The sequence below is a fragment of the Eucyclogobius newberryi genome, unplaced genomic scaffold (genome assembly GCF_026437365.1).
Source record: "Eucyclogobius newberryi isolate DKJ021-1_F unplaced genomic scaffold, fEucNew1.0.hap1 SCAF_5, whole genome shotgun sequence".
Classification (NCBI taxonomy): domain Eukaryota; kingdom Metazoa; phylum Chordata; class Actinopteri; order Gobiiformes; family Gobiidae; genus Eucyclogobius; species Eucyclogobius newberryi.
This window is the reverse complement of record NW_027316167.1, coordinates 37,985,768-38,007,577: the sequence shown is the minus strand read 5'-3', so window position 1 is coordinate 38,007,577 and position 21,810 is coordinate 37,985,768. Positions and strand designations below refer to the sequence as shown.

The window sequence follows — 21,810 nt, the reverse complement described above, 5'->3', positions numbered from 1 at the left end:
AGACGTGGCCTGCCATCATATGTCAAGACAACGGCCTCCCTCAATCACACTCACACATACTCTAGGCACCTCGCCCAAGTGTTTAGTCCAAGGACACAACAGAAATATGGGGAGCACAGGTGGCAGGTACATCGGTAAATAGATAATACTGCAAGTGCTGCTTTGGGGATCTGCGACTTTAGAATACGGAATATCTCGTCTATAATTAAAACTATGTAAATGAGCTGAAACAGAGACAGAAACGTGTACTGTCCAAACAAGTATAAAGTCATATTTCTGCTTCTGCTTCATTTTAAGGTTTGTTCACAATTTGTACGACACATTTTAGCACATTCTGATGAAGTGTGAAAATGAAGTGTCACTACTGTCCAGCCCTATAGACTCAAATGTCACATGTCCCGTCTACGGTCTCACTCGTTGAAAATAATGATTCAAGTTGTCAGTTTGGAACTCTGAAAACAGGGAGGGGCCACACGGTTCCGACTGTGTCAAGTAAAAAAGACCTTTATTTTGCCTTTCACAAAGTTTAATTTTGCAAAGCCGGTCTCAAACATGAGGAACAGCAACATGTAAGACCACGAGAATGAAAGAAAATGAAAGATTTCACTGTTTGTTCACAGTCTCAATTGCGAATAATCGTTAAATCGAGATGTTTTTACTCACAATAATCGAAACAGTAAAATTCGATATCGTGACGTCCAGTCTCACATCTGAGGTCTCGACTCATTAGACGTTCCCCTCACATTTGGTGTGAGAAGCTGTTTCTCTCTTATTGTCTCCGAGAACGGGCCATAAATACTGAGCAGTTTCCCAGTAACGGGACCATGAAACTATGCAAGGCCCATGACACAGACGGCTAAAGTTACACAAGCGGTAGTTTAGTGAGTACAAGTACAAGACAGTCATCTTAAATAACCGTCCAGACAGGAGCCCAACTCGGATTTCTCTTTTAGCAGGCGATAGATTTAACCACACAGACAATTGATGATGCACATTCTTATATTCTCCCAAAAGAAGATTAATAAATGTAAAAAATGTAAATGTAGTCAAGTAAATGTAGCACCTGCATTTGCACCAGCTGTGACGTTTGAGCCTAAACTAGAACACGTCTTTAGTTTTCAAACACCAGGAGTAAAGTGCAGTACCCATGTACACAGGTTTAGGCATCTTTCTTTACTTAGAAGTAACAGTAAGTAACTTCATGGAGATGGAATGTCTCCTGCATGTTACCATGGAAATGGAACGTTAAAGCCATGTTTGTGGAGATGCAAGTCTACTCATTAAGGACGCATGTGTTTAAGATAAGATAAGATATTCCTTTATTGTCCCACATGGTTTATACATCTTTGATGAAATTTTTAAAAACTCAATTGTTTTAGTACTTGAAACGTTACATAGCAAACTGGGTTTAAGTGCATTTCAAGGGGGACATTTTAGACTCTTTGACTCGTGGGATTGTGTTAAGAAATACACAGAATTCACAGGAAAATATAAAAGGCACTGATTTCTAATTGCTAATGTTGACCAAAAATCAAGACAATTCTTTACCTCTTACATTCAACGATTTAGTGGTTCTCAAAATGTTTATGAAATACTTAAACATTCAATTTTTACACTCAAGTAAAACTATTGACGTGCCCATTTTTAAGTTAAAATGCCTTTTCAGTTAATCCATGTTTTGCTGTGTCGGTGCATCACCAGAGCCTGGACCATGTCCACACGATACAGAGGGGTCACAGACACGCCTGACCACAGACACGCCTGACCACAGACACGCCTGACCACAGACACGACTGACCACAGACACGCCTGACCACAGACACGACTGACCACAGACACGACTGACCACAGACACGACTGACCTCAGACACGACTGACCACAGACACGACTGACCACAGACACCGCCTGACCACAGACACCGCCTGACCTCAGACACGACTGACCTCAGACACGACTGACCTCAGACACGACTGACCTCAGACACCGCCTGACCACAGACACGCCTGACCACAGACACGCCTGACCACAGACACGCCTGACCACAGACACGACTGACCACAGACACGCCTGACCACAGACACGCCTGACCACAGACACGACTGACCACAGACACGACTGACCACAGACACCGCCTGACCACAGACACCGCCTGACCTCAGACACGACTGACCTCAGACACGACTGACCTCAGACACGACTGACCTCAGACACCGCCTGACCACAGACACGCCTGACCACAGACACCGCCTGACCACAGACACCGCCTGACCACAGACACCGCCTGACCTCAGACACGACTGACCTCAGACACGACTGACCTCAGACACCGCCTGACCACAGACACGACTGACCAGACACGCCTGACCACAGACACGCCTGACCACAGACACGCCTGACCACAGACACGACTGACCACAGACACGACTGACCACAGACACGCCTGACCACAGACACGCCTGACCACAGACACGCCTGACCACAGACACGACTGACCTCAGACACCGCCTGACCACAGACACGCCTGACCACACACACGACTGACCACAGACACGACTGACCTCAGACACCGCCTGACCACAGACACGCCTGACCACAGACACGCCTGACCACAGACACGACTGACCACAGACACGACTGACCACAGACACGCCTGACCTCAGACACCGCCTGACCACAGACACGCCTGACCACAGACACGCCTGACCACAGACACGCCTGACCACAGACACGACTGACCACAGACACGACTGACCTCAGACACCGCCTGACCACAGACACGCCTGACCACAGACACGACTGACCACAGACACGACTGACCACAGACACAACTGACCACAGACACGCCTGACCACAGACACGCCTGACCACAGACACGACTGACCTCAGACACGCCTGACCACAGACACGCCTGACCACAGACACGCCTGACCACAGACACGCCTGACCACAGACACGCCTGACCACAGACACGACTGACCACAGACACGACTGACCTCAGACACCGCCTGACCACAGACACGCCTGACCACAGACACGACTGACCACAGACACGACTGACCTCAGACACCGCCTGACCACAGACACGCCTGACCACAGACACGCCTGACCACAGACACGCCTGACCACAGACACGACTGACCACAGACACGCCTGACCACAGACACGCCTGACCACAGACACGACTGACCACAGACACGACTGACCTCAGACACCGCCTGACCACAGACACGCCTGACCACAGACACGCCTGACCACAGACACGCCTGACCACAGACACGACTGACCACAGACACGACTGACCTCAGACACCGCCTGACCACAGACACGCCTGACCACAGACACGACTGACCACAGACACGACTGACCACAGACACAACTGACCACAGACACGCCTGACCACAGACACGCCTGACCACAGACACCGCCTGACCACAGACACCGCCTGACCTCAGACACGCCTGACCACAGACACGCCTGACCACAGACACGACTGACCTCAGACACCGCCTGACCACAGACACCGCCTGACCACAGACACGCCTGACCACAGACACGCCTGACCTCAGACACGCCTGACCACAGACACCGCCTGACCACAGACACCGCCTGACCACAGACACCGCCTGACCACAGACACGCCTGACCACAGACACCGCCTGACCACAGACACCGCCTGACCTCAGACACGCCTGACCACAGACACGCCTGACCACAGACACGCCTGACCACAGACACGACTGACCACAGACACGACTGACCACAGACACGCCTGACCACAGACACGACTGACCACAGACACGCCTGACCACAGACACGCCTGACCACAGACACGACTGACCACAGACACGCCTGACCACAGACACGACTGACCACAGACACGACTGACCACAGACACGACTGACCACAGACACGCCTGACCACAGACACCGCCTGACCACAGACACCGCCTGACCTCAGACACGCCTGACCACAGACACGCCTGACCACAGACACGACTGACCTCAGACACCGCCTGACCACAGACACCGCCTGACCACAGACACGCCTGACCACAGACACGCCTGACCACAGACACCGCCTGACCACAGACACCGCCTGACCTCAGACACGCCTGACCACAGACACGCCTGACCACAGACACGACTGACCACAGACACGCCTGACCACAGACACGACTGACCACAGACACGACTGACCACAGACACGCCTGACCTCAGACACGCCTGACCACAGACACGCCTGACCACAGACACGCCTGACCACAGACACGACTGACCACAGACACGCCTGACCACAGACACGCCTGACCACAGACACGACTGACCACAGACACGACTGACAACAGACACGCCTGACCACAGACACGACTGACCACAGACACGCCTGACCACAGACACGCCTGACCACAGACACCGCCTGACCACAGACACCGCCTGACCTCAGACACGCCTGACCACAGACACGCCTGACCACAGACACGCCTGACCACAGACACGCCTGACCACAGACACGCCTGACCACAGACACGACTGACCACAGACACGCCTGACCACAGACACGCCTGACCACAGACACGACTGACCACAGACACGCCTGACCACAGACACGCCTGACCACAGACACGACTGACCACAGACACGCCTGACCACAGACACGCCTGACCACAGACACGCCTGACCACAGACACGACTGACCACAGACACGCCTGACCACAGACACGCCTGACCACAGACACGCCTGACCACAGACACGCCTGACCTCAGACACGCCTGACCACAGACACGCCTGACCACAGACACGCCTGACCACAGACACGACTGACCACAGACACGACTGACCACAGACACGCCTGACCACAGACACGACTGACCACAGACACGCCTGACCACAGACACGCCTGACCACAGACACGACTGACCACAGACACGCCTGACCACAGACACGCCTGACCTCAGACACGACTGACCTCAGACACGACTGACCACAGTCTGTGCTTGACCGCTTCACATTAGGACCAGCTCGGACTAAAAGCTGACAGACCGCAGCAGGAGCCCGTGAAAGCAGCGCGATCAACGTCCCGGGCGAACACGTCCCATGATCCAGGCGCAGGTGCCGAAAAGTCGGGGCCGCGCGGAACTTTCAGCGCGGAGCGGACAATGGCGGTACCGAAAACAAAGTTAACAATGTGGAATGTAAGTTCAAACGAGCCCGTCATCTAAAACAGCGCGATGAATAACAGGTTAGTTCAGAACCGCAGCCAGCGAAAGAAACAAAACCAAGCGCCACAACTTACTGTAATGTTAACTTCGTGCTTTTTCAAACGGTACTTGAGGCTCTTCATGGTGCACGGCGGTTATTCCAATTCTCAAACGTCTTATCCGGTCAATTAATTCATAAAAGCACAACAAAAATATGCTGAAAGTTCCAGCAAAGTGCGCGTATTCCCTGTTTGTCCGTGCGCTGCTCTCACGGGACGAGTTTCACCTGACGCCGCAGACACAAACCAAAGTCCGGGTGGAGTGGCGCCGCCTCCGGCCAATCACGACCGAGCAAAGGCGCGCCGCTAGAGGCAGGGGACCAATGGGGTGCGAGGAGAGGCGGGACTTCCTGGTTGAGAGGCGCTGCCATAACGTGGGAAGCGTCCTGAAGGAGGAGGAGGAGCGTGGTGACGTCACGTACCTGCGAGGAACACCTGGAAATGACCTCCAGACGTTTCTATTTGGCGCTGTCGTCCGACGGAGTGACTTTAAAACGCCTGACTAAAAGGAGCCATGGAGTTTGAGCACTCGGCTGCGCTCTCTGTGAAGCTGGGACTGTGTAGTTTTGGCCTCTGGATTCAGATTTACTGTAATTATAAGGTGTAATAAAGTCTGCACAAAGAAAAATCAGATGTGCTTTTGTTTTTTGGTTTTGTAGATGAAGGAGTAAAACTGCTGCTGACAATTCCCTTTTCAAAGCTGAAGCCAAAATTCACCAAGAATGACTTTCAGGGGCTTGTAATAAAATTTAAATTTAAAATAAAAATTTAGAGTTTGGAGTTCAAACATAAAATAAAATAAGTGAGATCCCTTTAAGTTAGCGTGATAAAACCAGATGGCGGACTAAGAGGAATAAATGCAGAAAATTCAAGCTTATAATGACCGATCTGTACAACCAGTTTCAGTTGAATTTTAAAGTGCCCAAACATTAGAACAATCCCAATTTATTTTAGTGTCAACTGTGCGGCTGGAGTTAATACAACAACAAAATACATCGTACAAATATCAGCTACATTTAAATATCAGCTATATTTAAAACATGAGTATGGTTTTGTTGCAGGAGTCAGTGATTAGCACACACAGGTCAAACATAACAGGTTTGTATGTATAGTTGTCCACTTCAGTTTTGACTTTAATAAGCCTCTGATTTCCTTCAAGTCTTCAGTAGAAACTTTAAGTTTACAGTTAAATCATTATAATTTTATTGTTATAATATTCAGGTCCAATTTGACCAGATATCAGGAAACACAAGACTGTCCTGACTCAGCCTGACTCAGTTTCACTTATTTTACAGTAAGTTTGAGTCTTGTCTGTCTCTCTAGAGCCAACACTACAAATTCACTATAACATGTTCACCTGCTCACTGACCTGCTCACTGACCTGCTCACTGACCTGCTCACTGACCTCACTGACCTGCTCACTGACCTGCTCACTGACCTGCTCACTGACCTGCTCACTGACCTCACTGACCTCACTGACCTGCTCACTGACCTGCTCACTGACCTGCTCACTGACCTCACTGACCTGCTCACTGACCTGCTCACTGACCTGCTCACTGACCTGCTCACTGACCTGGTGCAAGGACTTTTTCAGGCACGACAGCCAAGTGTGAAAATGGGATGAGAAGAACCCGCGACAATGCAATCATATTGATTAATATGCACTGTCCTAATTCAAATAAATAAAAATCAGGTAAATTAAATAATTAAGTTAATTTCATGACAATAAAAGTCGACCCTATTTACGCTAGAGTACTAATACAGAGTATGAAGCTCAATGGAAGAATATTGAGATTAATGTTCCTGTGCCTTACATTACAGACGGTGGAGCCATTTGGAGGAAGTTAAGAATCCCTGGGTAAAATCTGTGCTTACAACATGGAAGGAGCTGATCAAAACATACAAACTAAACAAAGATGTTAAAATCTTAAACTGGTTGGCTTAAGACCAAGGTTTTGTACAAAATAGAACTGACCTGAGATTTAATTTTTAATTTTCATAACACTATGTCAAAGTGCCCATTATTCCCAAGAAAATGCAAACTGTTGGAGAAACTGTGGCAGCAGGAGGCAAACTACTATCAGGCTCAGAAATTGGACTGAAGTTACCAAGGCACTGCAGACTGTGTTTGACATTACCATCCCTCTTAATTCTAGAAAATTGGCCTTGTGCACTGCCCAGTGGTGGAGTGGTTAATGCACAGCACACATATGCCAGGCTCCAATTGCAGGCTGACAATTCACTGCATGTCCTCCCTTCTCTCTCATCCCCCATTTATCACTCATGTCTAATAAAGTCGGTGGGCCCAAAGAAAATCTTGAAAAAATAAATAAATTGGTTCTGAAAAATCCTGCCACAGACACAATAGATACCTTTTGAATTTACTTTTAGAAGCAAGAAAAAGGCCATTACAAAGAAATGGATGACACAAACCTCACCAACGATCAAGGACTGGACAGACATTGTGACTGACATCAGACGAATGGAAGAACAGATTGAGGCTCTAGAAAACAATACAGGTTGCAAACTATTCATGCTTTCTGTGGCATTCATGAAAACAGGATTTAGAGATTTGCAGAGCTGTTGCTAGCCATTTGGGAGCCCTGAGCAGAACTGCTCCTTGTGCCCGCAATCCACTTTGAAGGTGTACAAAAGACAGAGGGGTTTGATGTCTGTAATACAACCTTTTTATGTAAATTGCCAGGCCAGAACAACCAGAGAACAAGCCCAAGACAGTAGCCTGTCATTTAAAACCAAGAAGTTTTCAATAAAAATGATTTAATGTTTTGCAATATGGTGCATTTTACATATAATCAGGGGCGGCTGGTCCATTAAGGGCGCTGGGGCGCCGCCTCCTGTCAATCAGCCAACTGTGTACATTTTTTGTGTCTAAGAACAATATAATTTGTTCAGAATTATTTTATATTCTTATTAGTTTAAATGTGTAAAAGAATCATATATATATACATATAGATATCTATATCTACGATATTTTGTCTGCGGTCTGCTGCGTAGCACAACCTGCGTCACTGTTTGAAAAGGGCCCCTGAGCCTCTTAGAAAAGCAATGGGGATTTTTAGCCAATCAAATCACAATCAAAAGTGACTACGTCACTATGGAAAATGCCATTGGGAAATAGTCTCAGAAGGGCGCTTTCTCCACCGCCCATTTTAGCGTAGTAGTTACGCTGGAGACACAGACATGTGCGCGCGACGTACATGGAAGTGCCACACGCCTTGTTTTTCACGTTTACTTCTTAAAACTGCATCTACAGACGTCTGTGTACAAAAGGTACATCCAAAACGAGTCAGAATGACTTGCTGGACTCTTTGCTGGCTGTGAATAAAAAATATATTTGTATAAGTGAAAGCAGCTGATTTCGTATTAATCCGAGACATGTGATGTGTCAAACTCCGTTACCTTGACTACAAACACACCAAAGAGTAGCGTTTTTTTTAGTTTATTACCTGGATAAGGCTAACGCTAACTATTAAGTATCGCTTAACTACTATTCATAAAAATATGCTTTGGTTATTAAAAAACCCATGAAAGAATGCTATAAATGACATGTCTTTAAGAACAACCCCCAAATATAGCAAACATGTCTGTCATGACTAAATATAAAAATATAAAATGTTACACATGGTTCAGGGTAACTAATGCCACTTGTTTTATGAACGACCAACAATTATTTGTTTTTATTTCCTTTTAATGTAGTAATAGCTACTCTGCACTATAAGGTACAGTATCACTGAGATTTTTGTTTTGCTCTTTACAATCTGATATTTTAGTGTAAAATGTAATTTCATGCCAAATGGATTTTCTCACAAATGGTATCTGCCTCTAAGTCATTGTATTATCATTACCTAAAGTGGAAATAAAATGTTTTTACTTAATTAATTCAGTTGTAAATTTATCTTTAATATATGTATTTATACAGTCAATGTTATATATTCCATTTTGGACATTTAAAAAAAAGAAAACATGGTCATGCCAAATGGCCCCCCTATATTTTGCACCACCAGCCGCCTCTGGATATAATATTAGAGGGGCCCCCACAGTCCGTACATTTCCTTGCTCTGCCCCTGCTGCAGTTTGCAAACTATTCACTCTTTCTGTTGCATTTATGAAAACAGGATTTAGACATTTGTAAGAAGAAGAAGTGTCAGCTCTGTGGTTTGCTGCGTCAAATATCTCGTTTCACTTGTTCTTTTTCACGGTTTCTAATGAAATGTGAGGCCAATTTTCATAATCTAAAAACCGTTTTGCTCTTTGTGTTTCGTAGAATATGTATGCAAAGTTCCCAGCTGTGCCCGGGATCTGTCTGTCTGTAGCTGCCCCTGCACAGCTCAAACTTCATAAGGAGAGAATTCTAGTTTCAATTGATAAAAACGACACATTATGTCTTTTGAAGGCTCTTTTGAATTCTAAAAGAACAGTGCAGCTGCAGCACAAATACCCTATGTTGTTCAGTTAAAATTTAGTTCAGTACAGATGGTCAGGTTGATATCTACGGCGTAGGGCCTACGCACTGTGCGTTATGTGCGTAATTGGAGCCGCGGGACGGGACCAAATGGACTTTTTATAGTTGTGCCATGGATGTTGTTTTAATTTTGTTCTGTGTCTGTGCTATGTTTATTATACAATAAAATAAAAACTTTTAACGTGTGACCATGCCAAATTGTTGATTGCAGTCTCAGACCTTGAAAGCTAAGCAGAGATGAGCTTGGTTGAATGCTTGGATGCCACAGGGGGCGGTAGTGGGCTGACTGCTGCTCATGGATCTATTATATTATTATATTACAGCTGCTGCTGCTGCGTCTCTGCATGCCCCGAAGGACCCAGCCGAAATGGGTCAGGCCTAGCCCACGGACCCGCTCCGTCACCTAGCAACCAAGACTTGCTGCTTATGCTAACGCAATGCAAATTGTGCACATGGACATATTAAAAAGAGCATGCACCAAGGATAAAATATTCTGACTTTGAGCCCAAGAGATTATAGTTCATCTCACCCAAATCTTGTGTCGAAAACAAAATGTTATGTTCAGCTCTTTAAAATATAATATTTACCAAATGTTCATGTGAAAACTGTCAAAATGATCTAGAAGTTTCAGCAAAAGTATTAAAATATCCCGTGTTTATCTCAGAATGGGATTTTATAATGACAAGGGAATACATGAAAAGTAATAATATGCATTTAAGTCCCTTTATTAAAAGAGAGAAGCTGTGTTTCTGGAGAAAATATATTTAATAATAAGAATATATCACAATCACCTGATTAATAATATACATATTTTGCAAAATGCAGATTTCAGAAAAAAAGCATACTTATAAAGTATATTACCAGAACACTTATACTATACTATACAATAAATGACCCTATGAGTAAGACCAGGTGGCAACACACATAAAAATATTTTTCAAGTTGACTTTATTGGGTTGTAATAAATGTATAATAGTAACATATAAACATTGACCACTGGTTCACTTGTCTCCTTTTCATCAGATCATGTCTCCACTGCATCCTCTGCCTTACATGTCAGCAGACACAGTCTCAGCATCTCTTTGGACTTCCTCTGGAACTAACATGAAGCATTATTGCACATGTGCAGGTCTGTGAAAACACAACCTCGTGCTTTGATTCATCAAACATAAGTATGCTCTGAGCAGCAGAAGAATAGACATTTGCAATTGTGACACATAAAGACATAGACGATGTATTAATACAACATTCAGTAGTTTGATGGTTTGTCTTTGGACTGGAGACTAAAGGACTGCAGTAAAACACTGACCACAGACTCAGACTCAGAGCCCCACATTCAGCACCGCAGACAGTTCTTTGGATACACCACTTTACGCGCGTTACGCACAGCCACACACGTGATGCAGAGTTACATGTCTTTGTCATATCCAACTGCACATTGAATAGTACAGTACACTTTACGCGCGTTACGCACAGCCACACACGTGATGCAGAGTTACATGTCTTTGTCATATCCAACTGCACATTGAATAGTACAGTACACTTTACGCACGTTACGCACGGTCAGTGTGTGCGCACGTTACGCACGGTCAGTGTGTGCGCACGTTACGCACGGTCAGTGTGTGCGCACGTTACGCACGGTCAGTGTGTGCGCACTTTACGCACGGTCAGTGTGCGCGCACGTTACGCACGGTCAGTGTGCGCACGTTACGCACGGTCAGTGTGCGCGCACTTTACGCACGGTCAGTGTGCGCACTTTACGCACGGTCAGTGTGTGCGCACTTTACGCACGGTCAGTGTGCGCGCACTTTACGCACGGTCAGTGTGCGCACGTTACGCACGGTCAGTGTGCGCGCACTTTACGCACGGTCAGTGTGCGCACTTTACGCACGGTCAGTGTGTGCGCACTTTACGCACGGTCAGTGTGCGCGCACTTTACGCACGGTCAGTGTGCGCGCACATTACGCACGGCCATCCTCGTGCCTAGCCCCGGTGCACGAGCCCCCAGAGCTTGTCCCGGAACTCTTTCCTCATGAGGCAGTAGATGACGGGGTTTAGGCAACTATTGGTGTGCGCGAGGCACACGGTGAGAGGGAATACGTACGTGTGCACCACGTAGTACGCCCTGTTGAAGTGCGCAGCGTTGAGCTTGACCAGCACGCTCCACAGAGTGATGGCGTGGTTGGGCATCCAGCACAAAAAGAAGGAGAGCACTACAATAGTCACGGACCTGGTGACCCGCGACTGTCGCTTTGGGTTGGTGCACTTCATGCTGCGGTCACGGATGACGCGGACCAGGAGGACGTAGCTGCAGGACACAATGCACATGGGCAGCACGAAGCCCACGAGGATCTTCTGGATGTGGTAGAGCGCGAGCCAGTACTGGCCCCCGGGGAAGCGCATCAGACACAAGCTCTCCCCGGTAACGGTGCTCACCCTGGAGAAGATGGGAGTAGGTGCAGTGGCCACGGAAGCCAGAGTCCAGATGAACACGCACTGCCACTTGGCTGAGCACGATCTGTGCGTCTTGGTGTTGTTGAGGGCCGTGGCCAGGGACCAGTAGCGCGTGAGGCTCATGGCCGTGAGAAAGAAGACGCTGGCGTACATGTTCATGACGGTGAGGGACAGGACAATGCGACACATGGCGTCTCCAAACGGCCAGCTGAAGTCCAGCGCAGTGTCCACGGCCCAGAAGGGCAGCGTCAGCACGAACTGCAAGTCCGTCACCGCCAGGTTCATCACGAACAGGTTTACGCGGGACGTCTTCCGCTTGTCGCGGACCTTGATGAAGAACAGCACCAACAGGTTCCCCACGAGCCCCGCGGCGCACACCGCGCTGTACACGAGGCAGATGAGCAGGCGCAGGACGAGGCTTCCGTCCGCGCTCACGTCTATGTCCTCCAGGTCCAAGAAGAACTCCAGCCCGGACACGTTCAGAGCCGCGCTGCCGTTGTCCTGGTTCATCCTGACCCTTGTCCAGACCTGACACTGACTCTTGATACTGACCCTCCAGCTCAGCTCGAGTCCAGCTCACTGTCCAGTGTGATGTCCAGTGTGATACTGAGAGCTCCCGGTCCTGTCCGCGCTGCACGACCTCCTCCGCGCGCAGACGCGCTCTTATGCGCGCTCTGGGGCCACTCTGTGCATAACTGCCCATTCACTCTGCCCGTTTCATATGTGGACTCATGTCAGGTCCACGTGGTCCATGTGTCCCCACGCACGTGCAGGGGCCGGTGGAGGGAGAAGAAGATAATTAAGCTCTTTACACCAGAGAACAGCGTCCACGTCATGTCTCCCGCCAGTACTTTACTGTCCTCCCGAGTTTCATCAATCATTTCTTGGGTATTTGACCCAGCCACACCACACTGCCTTTTTAATGTTAAACTATTAATAAATAAACCTTTACAGAAACAAATATAAATAAAAGTTGATCCACACAAGATACAAAAAATCCCCTAAAAACTACTCAAGTAAAGCTGGCAAATTTTGTGTAAAAAAAAAAAAAAAGAGGTAGAAGTCATCACTGGGTCAAATGCCCTAAAAGTCAGTTAAGAAATCCCCTTATTCATACTGTGGCTTACAATACTAAATGTGTTTGGATATGAAAAGATTTTGTGTTTTAGATTTAGTTTTCATGTATCTAAATGGTTTGGGGTCAATGGGTCGAATGCCCTGAAAGCTATTGAAAACCTACAAAATTATATTGTAAAATGGCCATATTTTGCCCCGGAGGAAGCGTGAGGTGGGCACAGAGGAGCTCATTACGCCACATTGAGCACAGCGCAGGGCGTGGAATTCTAAACAAGAGAATCAGAATGAAAAAAGCCGTGTTTATGCCAAAATATGAGGTAGAGTTTAGCAAACTGAGGGCGTGGTCAGGTGCGTTCTGTGAATGGACAGAATCTTAACAAATTTACTTCAAAACTAGGGCACTGGATTCGTGTTACTATCCCCATAAAGACAAGATAATGATTATAAAAAACCCTTCATGGGCATAAATAACATACATTCTAAGTTATAGCATAATGCACACAGTCAAGCTGACATGTTCTCTGTATTTTAAGCTTCAAAATGCTTCATATTTTATTACAATCGCTCATATTTTATTACAACGAATAAAACTAAAAACTGAATTTAGAGACAGCCCATTTGAACAAACTTTTGCTGATGTGTCAAGAACCAGCTGAAACAAAAGAAACGCTCCGAGGCTGCGTTTCAATATTTTAACTTATTAATTTTATTTGTTTACATTGTGGGAAAAATGGGAAATCAAATAATGTTATTGCTCACTTCTTTCATTGCCTGGATATGAAGGCATGACAAACATCTCCCACAGGTGGTGCTTTTGGACACCAAACACCATCACCATATATGGACTGCACCATCCCACTCCAGCCTCCAGCCTCTTTACGCCAGTGTTAAGGTCCAGAAAGTAGCAAAATAGTGCCCTGACCGTGGCCCCGCCCCCTGGAAAAGACTCCCGTTAACGCTAACTCCAGGGGCAAAAGACGGCCCCAAAAGTTTAAAAACCCAATAAAAGGGCAGAAACCCATAGCTTTGAGTAAGAAGCAATATTCTAAAGTGGTTTGGGGTCTCTGGGTTAAAGGAATAATAGAGTCTCATTTCCTCGTGGTGTGGACAGCCGACTAGTTCTCCCACATGGCAATCATTCCTTGCATCCTACTGCACACCTGCAGCCTCGTTCCCAGCATAGCAGCACGTTTCCCTGGCTGCGCATGTGTGGTTGATATGCCCGTGTGTGTACAAACACGAGAAAGACTGTGTTCGAGCTCAGAAGAGACGGAAATCTGCGGAGACGAGAGATGATGCGATCTGTCGCGCTAATAAACAAACACACGTGTAGCAGCGGGGCTGTTGCGTGCTTACACGAGGTTTGATGGGAGGCGGCGTCTTGGAAACAACAGGAGGGTGAGGGGTGAATGTGCGCATGCGCATTAAAAAACTAACAGTCGTTTGAGTTCTCAACTCAGTGAAAAATTCTCTCTCTATTATTCCTTTAAGCGCCCTAAAAGCTATTGAAGTATAACTAAAAACACTAAGAAGACTAATACTAATACTAATAACTAAATACAAGGGCTGATTTCTGGGATAGATTGTTCTTTAAAACAGACTTTCAAACAGAAATGTAGAAATTATATTGGTTTCTGGTATTGCAATGATTGTGTATTTATTATTTAATTTCAATGTTATAATGCATTTCTACTTTATGAAGTTTTATGGACTTAAGCCATGTTTCCAGTCGTATTAAGGCCCAAAATATTAAGGAGCATTCACACCACAGCGTCAAAGCATCCAGTTTACATCCACAGTCGATGTCCAGGGCGTTTTGAGATTCCAAGCAGTGCCTGATCTGGCCACTCTGGACACCCTTCCGATGCAGAAGTTGAACAAGGCAGAACTTTTGGTTCCGACGCAGCGTGGCAACCAATCAGAGATGACTCTCCAGTGACTAGGGTTGCCAACTACCTCAACCCCAAATGAGGGATACTTTATTCCAGGCTCGCCAAGAGCTGACCAACAATAATAACACAACAACTCCTCCACATGCATGTGCTGGACGCAGGTCCGGCCCCAGCACATTTGGTGCCCTAGGCAAGCTACCCCCCCCCCCCAAAAAAAAACCTTCTGCCAAGCAAAAACACATATATAACAATTTTCGTTAGATTTATTTGTCAATTCCAAAATAGTGTTTGGATACATAGAAGGGGGCGCAAAAAATTCGGCCAAGCAATTTTTTTTTTTTTTTAATCCAGTGCCGCCCCAGGCACCCGCCAATACGGCCTAGTGGAAGGGCCGGCCCTGCTTTATATTTCAAATGCATCTGAAACAATGAGAGGTTAAAACGTTGAGACACAAAAGGATTATTTAAAGGATGATTTAATACATAACTTATTTTTAAGGATGAGTTGGTAAATCTTTAAATGAAAACTTTTAATAAAGCACAATTTTTAAAAAAAAATAATTTTGAAAATACTTTTAGTAACTTGCAACTTGTAAACCAATCAGAGAGCTTCTTACTATTTCACTTGACTTGCGTGACATTAGCGGGAGGACCAGGATCCGCCACAGAAAAGCTGAGGTTAATCGCAGACGGTAACACAAGTTGCAAAAGCTGTTCCTAGAAGGATTTGTAACTGAATAAAGCAATATTTTTACAAATTAATTTAATACATTGCTAACTCATTTGTAAAATATTCCGATAAAGACTCTTGATAAAAGCTTTATCCCATTTAACGTGGCTTTCAGGGTCCTGCATTTATAGGCTGAGGATAAACAGCAGTAGTTTGCCGTTTATTCTAGCTTTTGTCATGTCTCACAGAAACACAACTGTGGAATTACTAAATGTCTTTTTGTGAATTGCTGAGCTCGGCCTCAAGATTAAAACGCATAATTCAGGAATGTTTGGGTGAGCTCTGCCTCTGGACCCAGAGCCAGGCCAAAGTGAAGCGTCTGGAGGATCGGGGTCAGTTTGTGAGCTAAATGGGAAGAAATAAATATATAGATGGCACATGTGCAGAAGAGCAGAAGATGTCACATTCTCAAGTGAAATGACGAGACCAAGAGTTGACAAATGCTTTTTATTACATCTAAACCTTTCTACATAAACGGTAACATTCAAGAAGTAAACAATGTCTTCAATGCAAGGTAATAAATGTCACATTTTTTAAAATTATTATTATTATTTTTTTTTACAAATGCACATGGACTGTACACCTCGCGCCACTGTCCAGATCTGACCAATGGTGAGTGTCTTAAGGCCGGTCGCTGTAGTCCAACTTCCACAAACACGACTTTTAGTGACCACAGTCTGCCATTTCTTTTTATAGTACAACTTTCTTTTTCTAAAAATATATAAAACTATTTATCCTGTCACTCCAGACTGAGGCACAAAGCACACAGATGTACACAAAACACATGTAGATAGGATTTGTGGTACTTAAAATACATCTGACGGTTAAACAGCAGATTCTACCGGAGAATTCTGACATATTTCTATTTAAAAGATTAAATTGTAAAATGTTGTGATGTCACGTGAACGCAAACTGCTGACACAAAACGCACAACGCATTTTAGCGCAGCAGGTCTTCCTCAGGGTGCAACCTTACTATTGAATCGTAGCGTGCCTTGGATGTTTTTGGGGGATATTTAACATGCATTTTACATGTTTCAGACCATTAATTTGCACTTCCTAAATTAAAATGAGTTGTGAAGAGTGTCTACAGAGCCGCGGCGCGCAGCCGAAACTGCCATGTTCTTTTGTGCCGCGGCTCCTGAAACTGCTGCGCTATTTGACCGCGCCGTTTTAGACCGCGCCGAGTTAAGGTTAGGGTCAGGGATAAGGTTAGGGTCAGGGTTAAGGTTAGGGTCAGGGTCAGGGTTAAGGTTAGGGTTAAGGTTAAGGTCAGGGTTAAGGTCAGGGTTAGCCATGAGGCTATATGACAGTGCCGCGGTTCCTGAAACTGCTGGGCCATTTGACCGCGCCGCGGCTCTGCAGCCACGGTTTGGCAGCTCTACCAGCCGCTGGTGATGGGAATGAACAGCAGTGAAAACCAAGAACGGATATGGAGACATGGAGCACGAGAACGGACCTGCAGCTTTGGACACGACACGCTGTCAATAACTCACAAGGAGGGGGTTGGATATGAATTAAAAAAAACATTGGGTTTAACAATTGAGGGTCACAATTTGGACACAATGCTTACATCAGCTATATTTAGTATATAATGACCCGTGTCTCCATGGGGTCTAACACTGTGTAAAACTGACCTGTAGAGCAGTAGATGTACGTTTGAAATGAGGCCTAATATTTTGAATTCTAAATTAAAAACTCATCCTTTTAGCATTGCTTAGGTCTAATTTATTAGTCAATGTATGTAGTATGTAGTCGTGTGTGTGCTTGAAAAGTGCTCTACAGATAAAATTGACTTGACATCCACAAACATGTTCTGAAATGCGTAATTCTTAGCCTTCTATCAAGTGAAAGCTTTTTTAAAAATAATTAAATGCAACTGTAATCTGTGAACAGAGGTTATGCAGGTGACATCACCACATCTGGAATTTTAGCAGTGAGTGGCACAAATGTAAGACTGCCAATTGTAAGTGTGACACGTTCTTATCAAATGATTAAAGAACAACTAATGCTATGGGGTCAAACTGTACGCAGGACAAATTGTAAGGTTAAGAGGCTTTATCAGTACGCCTCGTGGATGTCCAGCGGCCGATAATGTCTTACGATGTGACGCAGGAACGTGGAGGCATCAACAGGGCTCGGATAGGCAATGCTATGTGTGACTCTGCTACGTGTTGAGTTTGTAATACACATTCAGACTCCCTCCTGCCTCTTCCTCAGAATTAGATGAGCTACTGGTGAAACGTACAATACTAATAACAAATCTAGAAGTCTTATTTAGTGTGAACCCAACATCTAAAAGAAAGAAAAGCGAGTGCAGCGTAGGAAAGTAGATAAAAGCAGTTACACTCACTGATACAGACTTAGGGCTCACACGCAGTTGAACTCATTACCTCACTCTCTGACATGGTTCTAAAGTGAGGATATTAATTGTTGTGGGGTGAGCTGAAATGTCCTTTATCTCCCCATTAGCTGCCATTAGCAAACAAGCTAGCTTAGCTCTGCACAGTTGCAACAACGGAGGAAAGACCATCAGTTGTGCAGCCCATAGTTCAGTCAGAATGTTGGGGGTATTTTTGGACTGAAAATGATGTTCGTGCATAACCTCCATTGACCTTATTCTGCCCCGCCCACTTTTGCCTATTTTTGCTACGGCACTTATGTCGGAATGGCACTTCAGGTCGAGCGGAGATTCTGTTCACTTGAGAGAAGAACAAGGGGAAAGTCTCGCCGCTAAAATGTGATATAAAGTAGATTGGTTTGTGTAAAATGTGACCAACACGTCAAGAATGCACCGATTCTCTGCAGCTTCAAACTATTTGGAGTAGAATAAACAGAAAGAGGATTACAACAGATAGTGGCGCTCAAGTCAACTTCTGGAATAAGGTGGCTCGACACGGAATATGTGTTCATGGTGGTTCTCTTCTTGGAGCTTTATACCCGGACGATTGAAAAATATGTGTTTCAAACGTGTAACTTGGATAAATATGGAAAAGATGAGATGAGAACATGAGAGCGCAGGCCAATTAAAGTCGAGTTCAAGTTTCTTTAGGAATGACTTGAGAACCACTCTTATGCACAACTACACAGAACATACGGTTTATTGAAGAATAAAACAAGAGGAAACGCAGACAGAATGTTTTTGTGTTGCTGATATTCTTTCAAACCTGTCGATTTGTCTAACTTCCATCAAGGGGAAGCGCCACCTGCCTTTGTGCGTGGAGATGCCATTGCTTTACCATGAATGTCCCACTGTCTGCGTGGCATTCAACTCTTTTAAACACTCATAACACAGTGTTTTATTGCCGCACGGAGACGTCCACCTTTGCCGGAGAGTGCAGACATGTGTGGTGTTGTTCCTGTGTCCAGAACCGCACCAGCACCGGAGCCAGCGCGCACGAGGCCTCACTTCTCCTGTCATACTGTGGAACATTCCAGATAAAGCCATAACATCTTCACAGAGTGTGGCGGCCCCTTCAGCCACTTTATCAGGAAAGTGACTTCTTTAAAATAGACTTCTTGACAACAGCAGCAGTGCTACAAAGTGAACGAGATGGAAACTTATGGCAATTAATGAGGAAAATGAAATGGAAAAAGTGAAATAATAAAATACTAGACAAATACAAAGCACGAGACAGACATAGATGCTAACTGAGCAGCAGAGGTCATTGTAGAGGGGTCATCAGGCTGGACATCAGGACCATCACACCTTTGGCCAGTTTAAGACTTTTAAAGAAATGACTTTGTATCACTTCAGGAGGTTTCACGATACTGGATACTGAAGTTTTTAATATGCTGTATTTATAACCTCATGATGGTTTTAAGATGGAGTGGCTTGTTACCTGTGCATTTCATCTGTCCATATAATAAATATTTAAAATAAAATCATGTAACATTATGGAAGCACTGATCAGCACCATGAGAGAAATCTTGGTACTTGTTGGTACAAGTAATTTTATGGAAAACATAAAAAATGTCTTTATCTATTCTTGTTGAAATGTGATCATCACTTAAGTGCAGATAAAATGTTCGTGTTTTCCTAAAAGGTTCAGAGGAAAAACTCAGTTATTGTCACTACCACGGCAACTACTTCCACCTAATGTCACTCAAATGTCGACAGCCAAATGTTGAGCTCTTCAGTTTGGGGTTTGTGTCTCAAAGATGATGCTAACTTTGAATAAACAAATTGCAGAAACTACAAATTGTTTTTATATGTAGATTACTAGAATAGGCTGTTTATTTGCATTATTAGCATTAGCATAGAGACAAAGAGAGCCACCTTTATAAATCACCAGTTAAAGCAGCACCAGGTAAGATTCCTGCTTTTCTCCACGGAGATGGAAAGTTAAAACACAACTTTAGAACATTCTCCATGGAGACGGATCCTTTTGTTCTTTGGAGCGTTAGAGACAATGCAAAATGCAAAATGCTAAAGTGTGTTGAAACAAAAGTTCTGAAACTATAGTGTAATCAATTCTTTGTGGACATTTTTCATGTCTGGCCACAAACGTTTGATCTGTTCTCAAACTAAGACTGAAAATGTTCGTGAAATAGTTAAGTTTTGGTGAAATGAGTCATCTGCTGGATTCTGAGGCTCAGAAACATTGTGGATGGAAATGTGCTAAACAATTTCATGAGAAAGTAATAGCAGTAATTGAATCACATTTGAACAAAAACGTCATCCCTGTTCTGAGAAATATGAAAAATAAATGTTTTTTTTCTCTTTGCGGTGGCAGTTCAGTGCTTCCGTACATCATAAAACACTATCTTACATTCACAAGAGAACCCTGCTGTGGTGAAGCTGGTGCAGCACAGGCTGAGAGCGCCCCCTGCTGACGCTGTATGTGTACAGACCCATTTCAGGGCAGTCTCAGGGCTTCTTTGGGCTTGAGGAGGGATGTAACTCTGCCTGTCACGATAATTACAATTTCAGTGCATATATTTATTTGGTTGAACTTTATCTTATTTTTTCTAGGACACAAGTTTATTAAGTGTCTTTGTAAGTCCCTATAATGTTCAAATATGTATTTTCGGGGGTTTGAAGTTCCTGGGCAGAAACATTGTTGAAATCTCCTAAGTAACCCTGGCTTTTTAAATAAAACATTAGGCAACATTAAATGTTTTGATGTGCATATTCTGTCTTTCAACAGAAGAATGTACTTTCACGAGGGAGCAGCAGGGTTAACCGCTAAACTTTATGAGTTTTGCTTTAAATCCCTTGTGCTTTTTACACACTGCAGCGCGCTGATTTCACCTGCACTTTTTAATTGTTATTATATTTCAGTTGCATGAAGTATCACCCGGACGCGATGCCCCAGTGTGGTGGGTTAGTGACCATCCATGAGGTCGTACCATGACAAAGTGGACTAAGGTATAGTTCAAACTGAAACAAGTTCCTCACTCATGGTTCAAGGTTGGATACAGGGACTAAAGTTAAAATAAAACTTTGCAATCTCCATGGAGACAAAGGGATGACTCCACCAAACTGAGCTTATGTTAGGCAAATAACAGCGGTCATCGAATAAATTAAATAGAAAATGTTTAAACTACTGTTGTCACGATACGAACATTTCAATACTTTAAAAAAAGTGTTCGATGGTCAGTGACCAGTCAAATGATTATTTATTTGTGCAATAACATTTTTACATACTTTTAAAAAAAAAATACTTTTAAATTAAATCATTTCATGCCTTTTTATGAATTCAAAGCACTGATTAAAGAATGGAAAAGTACCAGTGCTCTTGTTTTGCATGATTTTATCCCAAGTTTTTAGGTATTTATTAATTTTCATTTTGTACCAATCAAGTACCAATGGAAATAAGAGTTTCTATCATTTGCTTTTCCACTGTATAAATAAATGATCAATAAAATAAATTAAAAAAAATAATGTAAAATTATTGTTATTTCATAAATGTTAC

General features: G+C 44.6%; 2 protein-coding genes across 2 annotated transcripts in view; both read right to left on the bottom strand.

The window, feature by feature from the left end:
• The window catches only part of uacab (uveal autoantigen with coiled-coil domains and ankyrin repeats b), a 94,417-nt gene extending 88,913 nt beyond the window's left edge, over nt 1–5,504 (bottom strand). Inside the window, exon 1 of the mRNA XM_072464831.1 lies at nt 5,295–5,504. Coding sequence (XP_072320932.1) covers nt 5,295–5,342 — 48 coding nt within the window. The 5' untranslated portion in view covers nt 5,343–5,504. The remainder of the gene's footprint in view (nt 1–5,294) is intronic.
• Nucleotides 5,505–11,619: 6,115 nt separating this feature from the next.
• rxfp3.3a1 (relaxin family peptide receptor 3.3a1) lies at nt 11,620–12,733 on the bottom strand. The gene has a single exon (XM_072465097.1). The coding sequence runs from the start codon at nt 12,703–12,705 to the stop codon at nt 11,725–11,727; it is 981 nt and encodes a 326-aa protein (XP_072321198.1). The 5' UTR covers nt 12,706–12,733; the 3' UTR covers nt 11,620–11,724.
• Nucleotides 12,734–21,810: the final 9,077 nt, after the last annotated feature.